Here is a 16,431-nt window from a genome sequence, read left to right as displayed (position 1 = left end):
AAATTTCCAAACGTGTGAATAAATCAATGGTTTAAAAAACATTATTTTCTTGTCTATTTTTTATGAAACATGCTACCTTAGCCCTCCTAGTGGCAATAGAAAGGCATCATTTGGATGAAGTCAATTAGGTATAAACCCCATTAATTACAAATGCAGGTAAAGCTATAAAATCACAATTAATGCACTAAACATGGAAGATTATGAACATTTTGTAATAGAATATCTATGTATGCAATGTTTAATGATTAAGCTTCTGTGTTTAATAGTGTCTGTGTTATTACAGACATATCTATACATGATTTCTAGGTAAAAATTTTAGTTTTTCAGCAATGGTCCTGGAGCAGTGCTCTTCATATTATGTAGTCACAGTCAATATGGGTATTAATTATTATTTAAAGGATGGATGGCATTTCTGGACATTTTATCCCACCATCAAAAGTGTAACTTCTTTGTTAAGAGTTAGGCATATGTTTTAAGACCTTTGTCTTAAAAGTCACCAAGCAGAACCAAAAAAACAGCAAAATGAAAAAAAAAAATATTACTGGAAAATCTTGAGGGTTGGTTATTTATTTTTAAGCAACAGGCTTAAAGACAAAAGTACTGTATTTCATGACCTTGTCAGCCGATTGGTTTGGTTGGTAATCCATTTCCATAATAAGAACTGCAGGATTTGCAGTCCGATCAGAGAATGCAATATATACCTTCTTTACACTTCAGCTGCTTGTACCAGCCTTCCAGTTACCCATCATCAGCCTTGATCTTCCCCTCTGTCTGTAAGGTGAGAGCTCCTCTTTGTTATATATTGTTGTGCTTTTACAAACTTTATCTTTTTACTGGCTTATGTTTGATTGTTGCTGATGCTACTAATTGTGTCTTTAATATTGCAAAATGTTTAAGACTGATCCATTAGTAATTATTACAAATATATATTTTTTCAATAAAGTCTCTTTATTGGGAAAATTTTATTATTTTTTATTGCCATTTTACCTTTTTTGACTAATTCATATCTAAGATAATAGTAATTGTTTTATTAGATTCATTATATTTCATTAGATTTTATGGGTTATAGAGAAGAGTGGTCAGAAAGAGTCAGTTGTCTGATATACGGTCTGATGATGTGGTACTATGAAAGACAACACCAGCTTTAGCAGTAAATTTTGAAAATGATACTCCAGTGTTTTACTAAGTGTCAACACTAACATGCCACCATGTTTAACAGCCAATTACAATACTAAGCTTTTTACTTTTTCTTCTGGTTTGAACCAAATGACAACGATATAAAGATAGGGTGTGAAGTGTAAAATATATGAAAAGCTGATGGTTAAACAATTTAAAAACCTGATCTAATTATAATTCCATTTAATAGCTGTCTCCAGATCCTCCTCTGCCTTATTTATAGGGTCTAAGAATAGTCTTTCCATTCTTCTGTGTTGAGAACGAAGGTTTTACATGACCCAACAACTGTCTTTGCAGCTTTCTAAGCATGTGGTTAAGGAGCGGGTTGAACATCTGAGGGGACTAATGCAGTTAACTCAGTCATCAGATAGACAGTTGCCCTTCTCAGTTTCTCCTTGCAGGATAAATAAAGACTAAGAATGAAGTTGGTTGTGAAGGAAATAAAGGACATGATTTTTTTTAAGCTATGTGCTAATGTCTTGGCTATCTTAGGGATGTTCCATGAGGTTGGCTTGTCTCTTGGGCTTGTCTACAGTTGTGGTATCACATTGCATAGTCCTTGCTAAGAAAATAACACTCAAGGAGGGATTTGGGGGCAGATGGCCTGCTCAGATTTAGAAAAGTGTCCTGGGTATTTGCATGTGTCATGTAAAAGACACAACTAATTTGGTCTTCATTTGGTTTGAATGTAAATTTTTACAGAGATTTCAAGTTAAGAAAGTCAGTTTTAAAAATATGCTTGACATTTTACTAGTCTATAAATGTTGCTGCAAAAGTCAAGTTTCTTTGTCTTAATTACTAGCAAAAAAGACATGGTAAACAATACAAATTGTGTGTTACTATATAACACAGCCCTAGTACCTATTCAAAAAGAATGGCCATGTAGGGAAACAATCTTGTGATCAATCACCATTAATGTTTAGAAAAAGAACATTTTGTGGTAGTGTTAAAGATACTGAGATAATTTTACACATTTGTTAAAGGTTCAGATGGTTTATTTAGCTATGGGTAATTCTAGCTAAAAATACTACTACTCATAAAAAACTTGATTTTGGAACCAGAAAGGCGTACATAGGACCAGTTATCTAGCTTTTATAGATTTTTTTAAACAGCTAATTAAGCATTAGCATATATTTATATAAATCAGTGTGATTAGGTCAAATGATATAGTTCTTGTTAGTGTTGTAACAGACTATTTACAAGTTACTGCTTGTCATTGTATTTGCTTTTTTGGAACTGTTGTAAAAGCCTTATTTTTTGTGTACCACAGAGGAAAGGTGCATCGATATTCTTCTGATTATTGCAGTCTTCATTTTTCATCAGGGATAAAGACACAAGCACCATGGCTGAGTAAGTAGTATTTTGAGCCAGTCACTTATGTGAAAATTCTAATAAGCTAAAATTTAGAAACTACTAAATGTAGAAAATGTAATGTATTATGTTTTAAAGTAGTCTTACGTATTAGCTCTCTGTTTCTTGTCTGACATCTGATAGTAACAAAAGAATGTCCATGAGTCGGAAACACTCCTTGAAGGTAAAACAACAAATATATATTTATATATAATTTCTGGCAATCACATCAAATAAATGAGAATTTATGTCTGTCAACAGAGCTTAATGCTTGTGGTAGCAAAGAATTGGTTGGAAGTTGAAGAAAAGGAGAAAGCAGAGGAGAGGGAAAATTATATGGAGGAGCACTGCCCACCTCTATCCTTGCCCAGCTCCAAAGAGGAATTAGAGGTAAAAAACATATGGTAACTTTTTAGTGGGTCAGAAAGAGTTTACCATTTATCAGAACACTCAAATTCACCAATTAATTCTGGGATTATGATGGATCAAATCTCTGTTGTTTTATCAGTCGTCTTTAATTTAATACAAACAAGATTCTTTAAGATAGTCAGTTGCTAAGTCTCTAAACGTGAAATGGGCTGGTTAAGGACAACAGTAAAACTTAACCACCAGGCTAAATGTAGTTCACAAGTGCAATGACGAGACAGAATCAAAACAAAAGACGAATCGCACACAAAATATATTTTCTTTAAAATTATGTTTATTTATTAAAGGGAAAGAATTCAATACAATACAATGTGTGCACTAAAAGCAGCGATTAAAAATTCAGGACTCCAAAATAGTCTATACAGAGCAAACCAGCCAACAATTCAGCAAACAGAACGTTCAGGCAAATCAAAAGCAGACTGAGTCGACTCGGTTCGCCTTAGGTTAGACTGTGGGAAAGTATGAGGCAGTGGTGCTAGATGAAACTGCGACTATGATCAGTAATTTAGCTGCTCGGTCCACCATCACCCAGACACACGATCACAGCCCCATACCTCTCTCTTAACCCCAGCTAGAATAAACGGAATTGGTCGCAGAGTCGGTTCAGTAAACCGACGCTGGGAGTCGCTTAGACAAATGCGGATCACCGATCCGAATTTAACAGAAGTGTACTTATTAAAGTTTTAAATAAATCACTTCATCATGCAACTGAGTTAAGGCAACACAGGCCCTTTATCCTAGTAGCTGGGTCTAATGCAAGGCAAAGACTCAGCATTAACTTGAGCTTTGCTTAAATAACGCCTGAATTAACGGTTAATGATTTTTTAAACACTACGGTTTGAAGGTAGAGGGAGCTGTAGGTCAATTTGTTACAAAATGTAACATTGTACGCCATTAAAACAATATCAGTAAAATATCTAGCTAATTAGTTTGTTTTTGATACCTAACGAAAGAACACCACAGATATTTGAACCTGTCTTCATGTGTACCCTCATTAAATACACAAAACATATTAAAAAGCCCCATTTCCTTAGGCCAGAGTGGTCGGAGTGCTGCAAATCACAACCTATGTCCTTGCTATGTCCTACAGCGTACACATCTGAACTGGAAACTAATCATGGTGTTGTTAGTACTACTAAAAATGTGCTAAAATAAAGTATGCAGACACTGTCAGTTAGCTTTAGCAACTTAGCATATCAGCTAGCTAAAGTTAAGTGCAATTTAACTATCAACAAACAAACAAAAAATAAAACACTGAAAGAGGCTGCCAGCTAGTTGCAATTAGCAGGATGGGGCTAAAATCGATTAACCTTTCTAAGAATGAACATATATAAATTCTCAGTTCAATAACTGTTTGTACCCAATGTTTATAAATATATCAAAATATAAATTTACAGTAGTGTTTGAGGGCTCCAAGGTGATGCACATTTAGCAGTAGTTTCTGACCTTGCTCTACACACAGTGTGGAGTCAGGACATATCTTCGCTCGCCGACTTAGCCCTTGGTTAATTCTCCTTTTATATCCAATTATGATACCGTTACCGTAACCAATTTGCCTTATCATTGTGAAATGTTTCAAAATGGTGTATCTTCAATATTCTATTAACTTTTTACTTACAAACCCCATATTCAGACAAGTTTGGACGTTTTGTAAAATGCAATAAAAAAAGAATCTGTAATTAGTTAATTCTTGACTCTTTATGTAACTCATTAAAGTAGAAAGAAAACATTTTTTATGTTTTTATTAATCAACTTTATTGTATTTTGTAATATAAAGAAATGTAGAATTTGATGCCTGCAACATACTCCAAAAACGTTGGGACAGAGGCATGTTAACCCATGTGCTCCATCGCCTTTTCTATTAATGAGACTTTTTAATGGTTTGGGAACCGAGGACACAAATTGTTGAAGTTTTTAAATCTGCTCCATACATTATCAATAGGAGACAGATCTGGACTACAGGCAGGGCAGTCAAGCATACACTTTTGTGCCTATGAAGCCACAAAATAAGGCCTGACATTGTCTTGCTGAAATAACCATGAACTTCCCAGCAAAATTCATCACCTTGATGGCAGCATGTATCTGTCTAAAGTCCCAAAATATGTCTCTATGTCAATGGTACCTTTACACATATGCAAATCACCTATGCCTTAGGCAGTGATGCACCCCATACCATGAAAGATGTTGGCTTTTGCACCTTTCACCGATAACAGTCTGGATGGTCCTTTTCATCTGATAAATATAGCCACATGGGCTCAGGAGTGCTTCAGAAAACCATTGTCACTTACCATAGTCCGCCACTGCATCAAGAAATGCACTGGAGGACTGTATGTTTAAAGGTACTATAGACGTAAAGACATATAGTGGGATTTTAGAGCGACACAAGCTGACATCAAGGTGGCATCTTTTCCTAAGAAATTCATGGTTTTTTTAGCAAGAAAAATGCCACCCCTCTTTCTGCATGTGCTACAACAGTGGGGCATAGTGCTAAACATGCTTCTGTCACACCTTTTTTGGAGTGTGTTGCAGACATCAAATTCATTAACGTTGATAAATAAAAACATTGAAAATCTTATCTTTGTACCTTTGTTTGTTAAATAAAGATCTAAGAATTAACAAATCTTTTTTTACATCTCGCATTTTACAAAGTACCAACTCTTCTGAGAATGGATATATATATATATATATATATATATATATATATATATATATATATATATATATACACCCACTTAAACTCACGTTTCCATACATGACCATTTCTATATATGTCCTCAGGCACTATGCAAAGAATTACATGAAAAGATTGATATTATTGATGAGGAGAGGTACAATCTTCATTACAAGGCCAACTTGGTTGTGGAAGAGGTATGTTTTCTTTAACTGGTCGCTTTTCCCTATGTTCCACTGCCATGTCTTCTCTTACTTACTTTATTGTCTGTGTCTCCAGGTCAAGGACATGAATATAAAAATTGTAGACCTTAAAGGCAAGTTCAAGAAACCTCCTCTGAAGAAAGTGCGTATGTCGGCTGATGCCATGCTTCAGGCTCTGTTAGGCTCCAAACACAACGTGAACCTTGACCTGAGAGCCAACCTGAAGCAAGTAAAGAAGGAGGTCAAGGAGGAGGTGGGTGCTTTATTTCATGTTATTTAATGATTTTTTGCCAAATTAATCAGTAACCTATTTTTAAACCTTAAACACAGCACTTTTAGACATGGATTAGCTAACTTTGTAAGCCATACACAACACACCATCAAGTAAAAACCTATCATCTACCCACACAACAAATAAACAATCAACCATCCAATAATACAACCAAAACAAACCCACCAGCTATTCAAATGATTATCAATCCAATCAAACAACAACTCAGCCAAGTGACCATCAAACAAACCAACCACTCATCCATTCAACCATCTATCAGCTAACCAACCCAAAAATAAAACAAAAACAATCCACCATTTATTCTACAACACAGCCAAAATGAGCTTGTTACTTAGCCAAATCATAGCTTGTTTAAAGCAATGCACATTTGTTGCTAAGCTTTCATTGTTGTATTTTGTACCATTACCCAGACAAAATGTTTTTCTCCTCAATTTTACAGGATAAGGAACTGCGTGATGTTGGTGACTGGCGTAAGAGCATTGAAGACAAGGCTGGCATGGGTGGAAGAAAGAAGATGTTTGAATCTGAGGCCTGAGTAAACAGAACAGAGCTTATGGGGAATTGCCCATTAGTAACACCATCTAGTTTCCAATGAATATAATAATGAGTTGTTTACTTAAAGCATATACTTACTTTTATCCATACCCAGTGATTTTTTTCACCATGCTTCTTTTTAAATTTTGTGTTTCTTAAAACAATACATAAATAAATGCACTATTATATATTGATAAAATGCATTAGTGATGTATTTAATGGGGGGGGGGGGGGGGGGGGGGGGGGGGTTGTATATACATAAGCAACAAATTAAAAAAAAATTTTGGCAGGCGTTTAGACCTATTGTTGGAAAATTATAAGTTTGACTCCAGATGCTGCCATGCTGCCATGTGAATAAAAAAAAGTCATGGGCAAGAGGATTCGCATACAACTCTCATTTAAAGTAACGCTAGCCTGCACTATGCTTTAAGCATGTAGACCTACTTAATTAAACTAGAGGAGCTTGGGTAAAAGACAAGCTCTCAACCAATTGTCTTAGCTAGAAAGATATTTTAGCTATCTTTCTAACAGAACATGTCTAAACCTTAGAATAAGTATGAAATGTGTCATTTAGATTAATGTGTACTAAGTGGTTTAATTATGTGAAGATACATTTTAGTTTACAACCCCAAATCATGTTGGGACAGTATGAAAAATGCAAATAAAAAAACACAGTGTTTACATTGACTTTTATTTCATTGCAGACAGCATGAACCCAATATATTTCATATTTTGTCTGATCAACTTCACTTAATTTGTTTATTAAACATCCATCCTTGCATTTTAGGCCTGCAACACATTCCAAAAAAGTTGAGGTAGGGTCAATTTAGGAAAAGTAACAATGTAAAAATAACTAAATACTGATGTGATCTAATGAAGAGGTTATATAAACAGGTGACTGCAATCATGATTTAGTACAAAAGGAGTATTCATAAAAGGATGAGCCTTTGAGGAGCAAAGGGCAGAGGATTTCCATTTTGTCAACAAAAGCATGAAAAAAATATTGAAATGTTTAAATGTTCCTCAAAGAAAAATTTGAATGAATTTGCATATTTCTCCCTCTACAGTGCATAATATCACTGCATCAAAGACTGTCAGTCATCAATAGCTAATATAACCACATAGACAAGGGATTACTTTGGCAAACCTTTGTCAAGCACTATAATACGGAGTTACAATCACAAATGCCACTTAAACCTTAACTGTGCAAAATAGAAGCTTTATATTAACCATGTCCAGAAGTGGTACTCTGGTCATGGACCATCACACAGTGGAAACATATTGTGGTCAGACAAATCAGTATTTCAAAACTTCTTTTGGAAGAAATGGGTGCCGTGTGCTCTGGATCAAAGACGAAACGAATCATTCAGACTGTTATTAGCAACAAGTCCAAAAGCCAGGGTCTGTCATGGTGTGGGATTGAGTCAGCTGCCTTGGCAAAGGTAATTTACGCTTCTGTGATTGCATCATTAATGCAGATTTTAGATTTTTTTGCTCTAAAACATTGAGATTTTAGAGCAACATATGCTGTCTTAAAGACAAGATATTTTTAAAGAATCATCCATGCATTTTCCACAAAGGCATGGCTGCGGAAGAAGAGGCTACAGGTACTGGACTAGCCTGCCTTCAGTCCTGACCTGTCACCATTAGAGAATGTGTGGAGAATTTTGAAATAAAAAATGTGGCAATGTCAACCCCATTGTTGCATACCTTAAGATGTGTTTGCATGAGAACGGGTCAAAATAAAACCTGAAACACTTCAATGCTTGGTATCATCAGTGCTGAAACATCTTTTAAGGGTTATGTATAGCAACATTACAAAGTGGCAAATGCTTTACCGTCCCAACTTTTGGAATGTGTTGCCAGTCTGAAATGCAGGAATGGATGTATATTAAGAAATTAAATTAAGCTGGCCAGACATAACATGAAATACTTTGGGTTCATACTGTCTACAATGAAATAAAAGTCAAAGTAAATGTAGGAAAAATTGCATTTTCTCTATACTGTCCCAACTTGTTTTTTTCTGATTAAGGGCTGTACTTCAAGCACTTTTGTACCATGTAAAGGTGACCAAGGCTGTAAATCATCTCCAACGTTCACTAGGTATATAACCAATAAAATAAGAGAAACATCTTAAAGGTGGGTTATTTTTACAGAGGTTGGAGGGAGGGGGATAAGGCTAGAGTTTCAGATGCACGCTGATCATTTGGTCTGAGCGACACACCAAGTCCATAAAGAGAAATGCACTGTTTTGCTGAGCCATCAGACAATGTCATTAAAACCCTCTTGGCCTTTCAGAAGCCTGTGACAGTCTCACTGGAACCTACTTACTGCCTTGCTGTCTCCTAGGTGAGAACCTCTTCGCTGCCTCTCCTGAATCCTGCTTGTCTTTGCTTTAACAATTGATGGATTTTAAGGATTTAAATGTTTTTTTTCCCCTTGCATCGGACCTTATCAGCATCAGGCGTATCCAGAATCTTCCTGAAAGCAATAGCAGATTTTAGTGTGATCTGCTAAAACCAGATTATTTGTTTATCAGTATCTGGTGATGTGGTAACTATAAAGTGGCCATTGCAATAATAAAGATATATAAATACTTTATTATTGCTTTTATTTAAAGTTTATGTCTAAATACATTAACAGAGTAATTCTTGTAAATTCCTGTGTACTTACATTCCTGTGTACTTACATTTTATCTCTGTAAGAATAAAGTCAATTAATTCTTACTAACCCCTGTTTTTCCTAAAAAAAAAACATGAGTGTTGTAAAAGTTAAATTAAAAAAAGTTCATGAGATGGACAATGTTTGATGGATCATGTCTATGCAAGACTGTAGAGTACTTTGTTTTGCAAAAAAATAATTAATGAACACAAAGTATTAATTGCAACAAAAAATATGATTCACTTTTTGATATAGATTAGGATACAGTATTTGTCACAATACTTTTCTTTATGATTTATAAAGTAAGTATATAACATTCTGTGACCTTATTCTAGTACAACAAGGTCAATGGCAGATGTTCTTACTTAGTGTGTGTGTGTGCGCTGTAACCTATCAGTTATCAGTGTGTATGTCAGATGCTAAAATAGTATGTACAAAATATGTCTTCATTGGGTACATAGTGAAATCATCTTGTATATCATTTCAAAGAGCAGTCTGACATAGATGTACATTGGGGTTGTCAATCCCTGATCCAAATTTATAAATCTATTTATTAGACACACATTTTCTATATGTAGTTGAATTAATACGTTCGCCTATTTTAGAAATATGATTCTATCATGCCTTGTTTAGATTGCTTGGGATTCTTTTTCATGTTTGTCACTTGTGGTCATGTGCGTGATAAAGCTCAAATTTCACAAATGAAAGCACATCTCAAAAGTGGGGTGGGCTATTAATGTATAATTGGAGCCAAGCAAATTCCATAGGAGGGATATGAAGTGGACAGTTGATCTTTAACATACTAAATTAAAAAAGGCTTTTTATTCTGTCTGTGGAGGGAGAATTTTTTTTTCTTTTTTCTGTAGCGGGAGAATTTTTCTCTTTTGAATTTTGAAGAGCCAGTACTGGTATCCAACTGACTAAATATATGATACAAATAATTATCATTTTCAACACTGAAACTTAATGTTTATGTTTTTTTTTTCTTAAGGCATATTATTAATATTACTATTGTTATATAGGTACTTGATGTCTAGACTATAGCCAAATGAATGTCATTAAATATAGTTGCTAATGTGTGATCTGGCTGAATAACTGTTGATACTTAATACTAATTTTCTTACAGTTCTATGAAGAATAATTCAAATAAAAGCAATATAAGACAGGACAATTTCACTCACAAGTTGTAACATACTTTTTACATGCAGGGTCTGAAATCACCACCAAGTCAAGATGTCTGAGTAAGTCCTTTATATGTTTGTATATACTGAACATATATTTGAGATTTGAGATGATTTATTTTATTAAATTTTACAATCATGTTTTATATAAATATAACATGTAAGTTTGTTCCTCTAAACAGCTGCTGTATTATATCTTTATCATTATTGTCACGTTTGGACATATTTAGAATTTTTATCTACTTGCATGTTAATTGTATGTGGATTTTAACTCTACATTGTATGTATGCCATAAAAATGTCAAGGTCAGCAGGAAAACCAATTTTTATTATTTTTATGACAGTTAATATTTAGTTGAAATTTCTTAATAATGGCTGGCCTACCTTCTAGTGTCACATAATTAATGATATTTTTAGAGGTTATTCCATTGTCTAAAAGGTGCATAAATATCTGTAATTATTAAATATTCCTACATATAAGTCCACAAATAAATAAACAGTAACTACATTAATAAGATCAATACTTTCTGCCATTAGGTTTTACTGCAGCATGACATTTTACCACAACCTGCAACTTTGGTGACATTATTCTATATGTATTTTAGTACAAGTGTATTTTTCTAATACCTTTTACTTTATTCACTAAAAAGGAAAAAGATGTCGTCGAGTCGGAAGCATCATCTGAAGGTAAACTACCAATATTTACATAGCTGCATTACACCCTCATACTATAGCTTACTAATATGCATGTCTGTAATAAATCATAATGTTTTGCATTGGTTTGCAGAGCTTGATGCTGTCCATTGCTAAAGGTATGCTGGAAGCTGAGGCAGTTGCAGCACAGGAATCAAGGCAGACGTATATGGATGAAACTTGTCCACCACTAGACCTTGGAGGATCTGCAGCTGACCTTCAGGTGCTTTAGCATTTTTATAAATATACAGAGTATTTATAAGTAACAAATAAAAACCAAAGAGTAAATAAAAACCAATAAAAAGACAATGAGTGAAAAGCATATAAGTTTACATGCTGAGGAGGGATGTTGCTGGCATGGATGGGGTACACTTACACCTAGAGGGTCATTGCAAATCAGTTTTAACTTATTGGCTGATTAAGCAGCTAATATATCATTTGACACACTTTTATCCTGATTGAATATTCTACAGAATCCAGATTGTGGTGGCCCAATGCCTTGTTAAGATTTTTATATTAGTTTTTCCTATAATTTGTCACCATTCTGTTCCTGAACAAACCATCTGTTTTTGTGCAGGGCACATCTGAAATTTGTAAAATCTTTGTGAATGATGTGTATTCCACTGACAAATATATGTTTTTAAATAATGAATTACAGGAGCTGTGCAAGAAGATTAACTCAAAGATAGACAAGGTTGATGAGGATCGATATGACTTATTCAGCAAAGTGAGCAAATCTGACAAAGAGGTATGGTAATACCCTGGCCTGTGCTAACAGTTATTTTATTTTATTGTTTTATTTTTTCTCTTATGTGCTGTTACTGTTATCTAGGAAATAAATGTATCATGTTAACTATTTGCCTGGAACAGATTGATGATCTCAAGATTAAAGTTCAGGACCTGCAGGGCAAGTTTAAGAAGCCAGCTCTGAAGAAAGTACGCATGTCTGCAGACTCTATGCTTCAGGCTCTGCTGGGCTCCAAACACAAGGTGAACTTGGACCTGAGAGCCAACCTGAAACAAGTCAAGAAGGAGGTCAAGGAGGAGGTGGGTTTAAATAGAAGTTTCAAAGTAACTATTAGTGATTTCTTCTTTAATTACTAAAGCACTAACGCTCGTTTTTTATTTTCTGAAGTCTGTGGAACAAGTTGGTGACTGGCGTAAAAATATTGAGGATAAGGCTGGTATGGATGGCAGAAAGAAGATGTTTGAGACCTCCTAAATTACCAAACAGCACAGATGGTTGTTTTAAGTAGCAAGCAGGCAGTAGACTTTTTTTCTTCAACAAGTTAGTCTTTTTGTATATGACCTAAAGCTTAGAAAAGCTCTGAATTTTCCAAGCAATAAGTCATTTGTTTTATTTCTGTCTGCTGAACAGCAATTATTGTACAAGCACTATTCAAGTTTACCAAATAAATATTAAAGTATATAAATGATTTTTGTAGTTACTGTAGTTCTTTTAAATTAGACAGTGTACTATTACTGCAAGCTAATATATATTGTGATACAGCCAACCCCCCAATATTAAGGTTTGCTTAAAACGCGCCCCCCCCAATATACAAAAAACAAAAACAAAACATATTTAACTCACTAACGTAACGTAATGTACGTAATACGTAATGTTATAATCTGTCAGTGTTCCCATCAGTTGTTGATTAGACACTTATTAATGTAACTCCATACCACCAGCACTTCACCTCAGCTAAGTCTTTACAATAGGCGGGTAGAACGGTGGCTAAGTGGGTAGCACTGTCACCTCACAGCAAGAAGGTCCTGGGTTCGATCCCCAGGTGGGGTGGTCCAGGTCCTTTCTGTGTGGAGTTTGCATGTTCTCCCCGTGTCCGCGTGGGTTTCCTCCGGGTGCTCCGGTTTCCTCCCACAGTCCAAAGACATGCAAGTGAGGTGAATTGGAGACACTAAATTGTCCATGACTGTGTTCGATATAAACTTGTGAACTGATGAATCTTGTGTAATGAGTAACTACCGTTCCTGTCATGAATGTGGCCAAAGTGTAAAACATGACGTTAAAATCCTAATAAACAAACAAACTTTACAATAGGCTGACTTGCATAAAATAGTCTCATTAACATTAATATGTCATTTCGTGCTGCAACTGTAATTGTGGAAATAAATGACATGTTGCTAAGTGTTCGTATTTGTATAAAGTAGGAACAAACATTTTTGGTAAAAACAGGCCAATTTGCTAGTGCTAATCAATCAACTATTCTTAACGTTAGCTATCATAGCTAAGTGATCTGGAACAATAGTTAGCCACACATTTACACAGCAACCAACAATAGTCACAGGCGTGTTCAACTAACGTGTCTTTATGTAAAATAAAGAACAAACATTTCTTAAATCCTTGATTACAACAACTGCACTTGGCTTCTTATAACAATGCATAGATTTTTGTTTATATGATTATTGGTGTGGTTGCACTCTATTAATGTCTTATCTCTTATATATTAGCTATACTAATAAAATGTAAAAACTATTAAAAATAAATAAAAAAGTTATTCTCGTCGAAGTAAATTTTTAAATATTTTAGAATGGCAGGAAGATGTGGTGCACTCGGTACCATTCTCTTAGAATAAGCAAAAACAATTAATTGATGGTGATTATTTACTAATATTTTTTTTCCCAAAATCTCTAAAACACTTTAAAAATGCATTTTTAAGGAATACATTGATCTATTTCTGTTGCTGCTTAAGTGACCAGCCATAAATTCAGTCTCCTGAACCCTTTACAACCCGATAATGACGGGTAATTTATGATGCACAATATGCAGGGGACAGCTCAAGAGGATGTTGCAGTTAATTAAGACTTAACGAGGATTTCATCGGGCTGTCAGGTAAATTTACTTTAAATATTGTGGTGTGATAAATGTGAATGTAAATGTCATTGTAAAATAATAAAATTCATAATATAATTTTACTTGAAAGCAATCACGCTTTAAAACTACGCAATATTAAACCAAAGTTTAGTGCATTTAGCAGATGCTCTTATCCAGAGCGACTTACAGAAGTGCTTTCATAGTAAACATTACCTTACTCTAGTTTTAGTAAACAACAGTCGAAGAACACAAATCTGGACACAAATTTTTCTTTGGAAATGGTAGGCCTAGATACTCTATATTGCATTGATATTTATTGTATGTTTAATATATATTAAAATGTATAGCATTTATTCTGAGTCCTGATTCTATTTTATAGTGCTGAAGAGAAACTGAAGAAGACATCTGGTAGAGATGCCATATAGACGATATGCAGAGAAGTCCTGACATCTACTGGTCAAGTCTGGAACTACAGGCAGAACTTAACTCCTCACCAGTTAAGACTGATTACTAGAAAATCATGACTAGCAAAACATCCACTTGCAGGGGAAAACAAATTCAAATATTTTCTTTGACTTATTCATTTAATTGACAGAATTTACACGTTTGTGTGTTAATATTTGGCCTGTAAAAAGTACATTGTAATAACGATTAGAAAATATTTTTCTACACAAACATATCGTCACCTTCCTAAAATAATGGCCTAAGTCATTTTTTCAGGTTTTTCAGGAAACACAAAAAACTGAACACAATGGAAATAACTTCATGGGCTGGGTAGAGTTTTGTTCTGTTTAGAGCAGCTGCCATTTTAAAAAAGCATCTAAAATTGCCTAAGTCATATTGTCTTTTGACTTAGGCAAAATAAAATTGCCCAAGTCACACTCTTGACATAGGCCATTTTATTACAGGGGTAGAATCACATGATCTGTTAAACTAAGGACATAGGCGATTTTACCAGAGGTGGACAGCATGGTGAGGAGGTGATTTAGGCAAAAATATCATTTTGGTCCAAAAATGACTTAGGCCATTATTTTAGGAAGGTGACGATATTTAACTTTTTAAAAGAGACAACACACATTATTTTTACGAAAACGCACTGATTATTCAGTAAAAAAAAAAAAAAGACGAATAAATTTGTAATTAAGCAAATTTGATTTTCTCAGCATATAACAAAATCAATTTGACTGCAATTTGTATTTGTTTATTGTATTTGTTTATTATTTTTCATAATTTCCATGATTACAATCACGATTACAAGTGCAGTTGGTTGCGGCAACCGGCACTTTTATCCAAAGACAATTGTTACCATATGCACTTCAAGACATTGAGATTTAAGGGCCTTGCTCGAGGACCTGATAGTGGCAACCTGCTAGTGGTTGGGCTGGAACCAGCAAACTTTTAAGTATTAGTCCAGAGCCAATGGGTTACCATTTCCAGTAACACCCAGTGTGGGTAAATTTACATTTCACTGCTACCTTTGGTCTTTATTTATTTTTGGTTGAGCAAAATAATTTTATCTTACTTTATATATATATATATATATATATATATATATATATATATATATATATATATATATATATATATATATATATATATATATATTGAAATAGGCGCAATGTTGTGTTATGACCAACCTGGATATATATTTGGATATTTCCGCCACTGTAAATATAAATAATATATAGCATATAATTGTATATTTATATATATTTTTTTTTTAAGGGAGTGGAGGTGCTCAAGCCAAAAAGGCATCCCTCTCATTATGTCATAATTAGACAATGTTCAATAGGCCTACTAAACAAATTCAATATTTACATTCAAAGTAAAATATAACATTTGTAAAAAAAAATCAAAAGAACATTTGGATGTGGATGTTCCTGTTATTGACCAATCATGAGCAGGGTGTTAGTATAGGTACATTCTAATTAGTGCTTAAAAATGCAATTCATGTGTCCAGAGAAACTCATTCGAATTGTCGATATGCGCAGTGGTGAACGGAAAACATGCTCTCATACTTCCTATTTTAAATAAAGATTAAAATTACATTCAGAACCATTTATTTTGTTGAAATGAATTAAAAACAATGGTACTATATTCCAGAGTTATATGTTATAGCAGTGCAGTGAGTGTGGCGTATACATGTCCACCAGAACACATTGATCTGATAAAAAAACATGTAATATTTGTTTATATAGAATGTAGAAAAATGGCTTTGAAACGTATCAGAAACGTATTATAATGTAAGATCACAGTATTCTGCACACTGCTCCGAGCATCATCTACCCCCTAGGGGTGTGTGTTATTATTTCATGTTATGTTATTTATGTGCAGATCATTAACAAAAATATATAGTCTCTGTGTGGTAAGGATTATTCCATGCTGTGGATACCTGTTAACAGCACTGGTGTT

The 16,431-nt window shown here is 34.2% G+C and overlaps 2 protein-coding genes across 4 annotated transcripts; both read left to right on the top strand.

Annotated features, from left to right (window-relative positions):
• Positions 1-2,444: 2,444 nt before the first annotated feature.
• Positions 2,445-6,827, top strand: tnni2a.2 (troponin I type 2a (skeletal, fast), tandem duplicate 2). Of its 2 annotated transcripts, XM_063001491.1 has the most exons (6): positions 2,445-2,526; positions 2,671-2,710; positions 2,788-2,916; positions 5,731-5,820; positions 5,903-6,079; positions 6,558-6,827. In XM_063001491.1, the coding sequence occupies exons 1-6, from the start codon at positions 2,519-2,521 to the stop codon at positions 6,651-6,653; spliced, it is 540 nt and encodes a 179-aa protein (XP_062857561.1). In that variant the 5' UTR covers positions 2,445-2,518; the 3' UTR covers positions 6,654-6,827. The 2 variants fall into 2 exon arrangements, with proteins under 2 accessions (XP_062857561.1, XP_062857570.1); XM_063001500.1 differs by lacking the exon at positions 5,731-5,820.
• Positions 6,828-8,949: 2,122 nt separating this feature from the next.
• On the top strand, positions 8,950-12,623 carry LOC134309780 (troponin I, fast skeletal muscle-like). 2 transcript variants are annotated; one of them, XM_062991088.1, is made up of 7 exons: positions 8,950-9,001; positions 10,522-10,554; positions 11,144-11,180; positions 11,281-11,409; positions 11,845-11,934; positions 12,057-12,233; positions 12,322-12,623. In XM_062991088.1, the coding sequence occupies exons 2-7, from the start codon at positions 10,547-10,549 to the stop codon at positions 12,406-12,408; spliced, it is 528 nt and encodes a 175-aa protein (XP_062847158.1). In that variant the 5' UTR covers positions 8,950-9,001; positions 10,522-10,546; the 3' UTR covers positions 12,409-12,623. The 2 variants fall into 2 exon arrangements, with proteins under 2 accessions (XP_062847158.1, XP_062847167.1); XM_062991097.1 differs by lacking the exon at positions 8,950-9,001 and adding an exon at positions 9,131-9,205.
• Positions 12,624-16,431: the final 3,808 nt, after the last annotated feature.

Source organism: Trichomycterus rosablanca, chromosome 1 (genome assembly GCF_030014385.1).
Source record: "Trichomycterus rosablanca isolate fTriRos1 chromosome 1, fTriRos1.hap1, whole genome shotgun sequence".
In the NCBI taxonomy this organism is placed as follows: Eukaryota; Metazoa; Chordata; class Actinopteri; order Siluriformes; family Trichomycteridae; genus Trichomycterus; species Trichomycterus rosablanca.
The sequence above is the reverse complement of the archived record's forward strand: the minus strand, read 5'-3'. Positions and strand labels throughout refer to the sequence as shown.

Excerpts from the sequence above, each read along its gene's own strand:
- LOC134309780 (XM_062991088.1), top strand. Across the intron at positions 11,181-11,280 it reads GTCGGAAGCATCATCTGAAG|AGCTTGATGCTGTCCATTGC; the intron begins GTAAACTACCAA and ends ATTGGTTTGCAG. Across the intron at positions 11,410-11,844 it reads GATCTGCAGCTGACCTTCAG|GAGCTGTGCAAGAAGATTAA; the intron begins GTGCTTTAGCAT and ends AATGAATTACAG.
- tnni2a.2 (XM_063001491.1), top strand. Across the intron at positions 2,711-2,787 it reads GTCGGAAACACTCCTTGAAG|AGCTTAATGCTTGTGGTAGC; the intron begins GTAAAACAACAA and ends GTCTGTCAACAG. Across the intron at positions 5,821-5,902 it reads CCAACTTGGTTGTGGAAGAG|GTCAAGGACATGAATATAAA; the intron begins GTATGTTTTCTT and ends CTGTGTCTCCAG.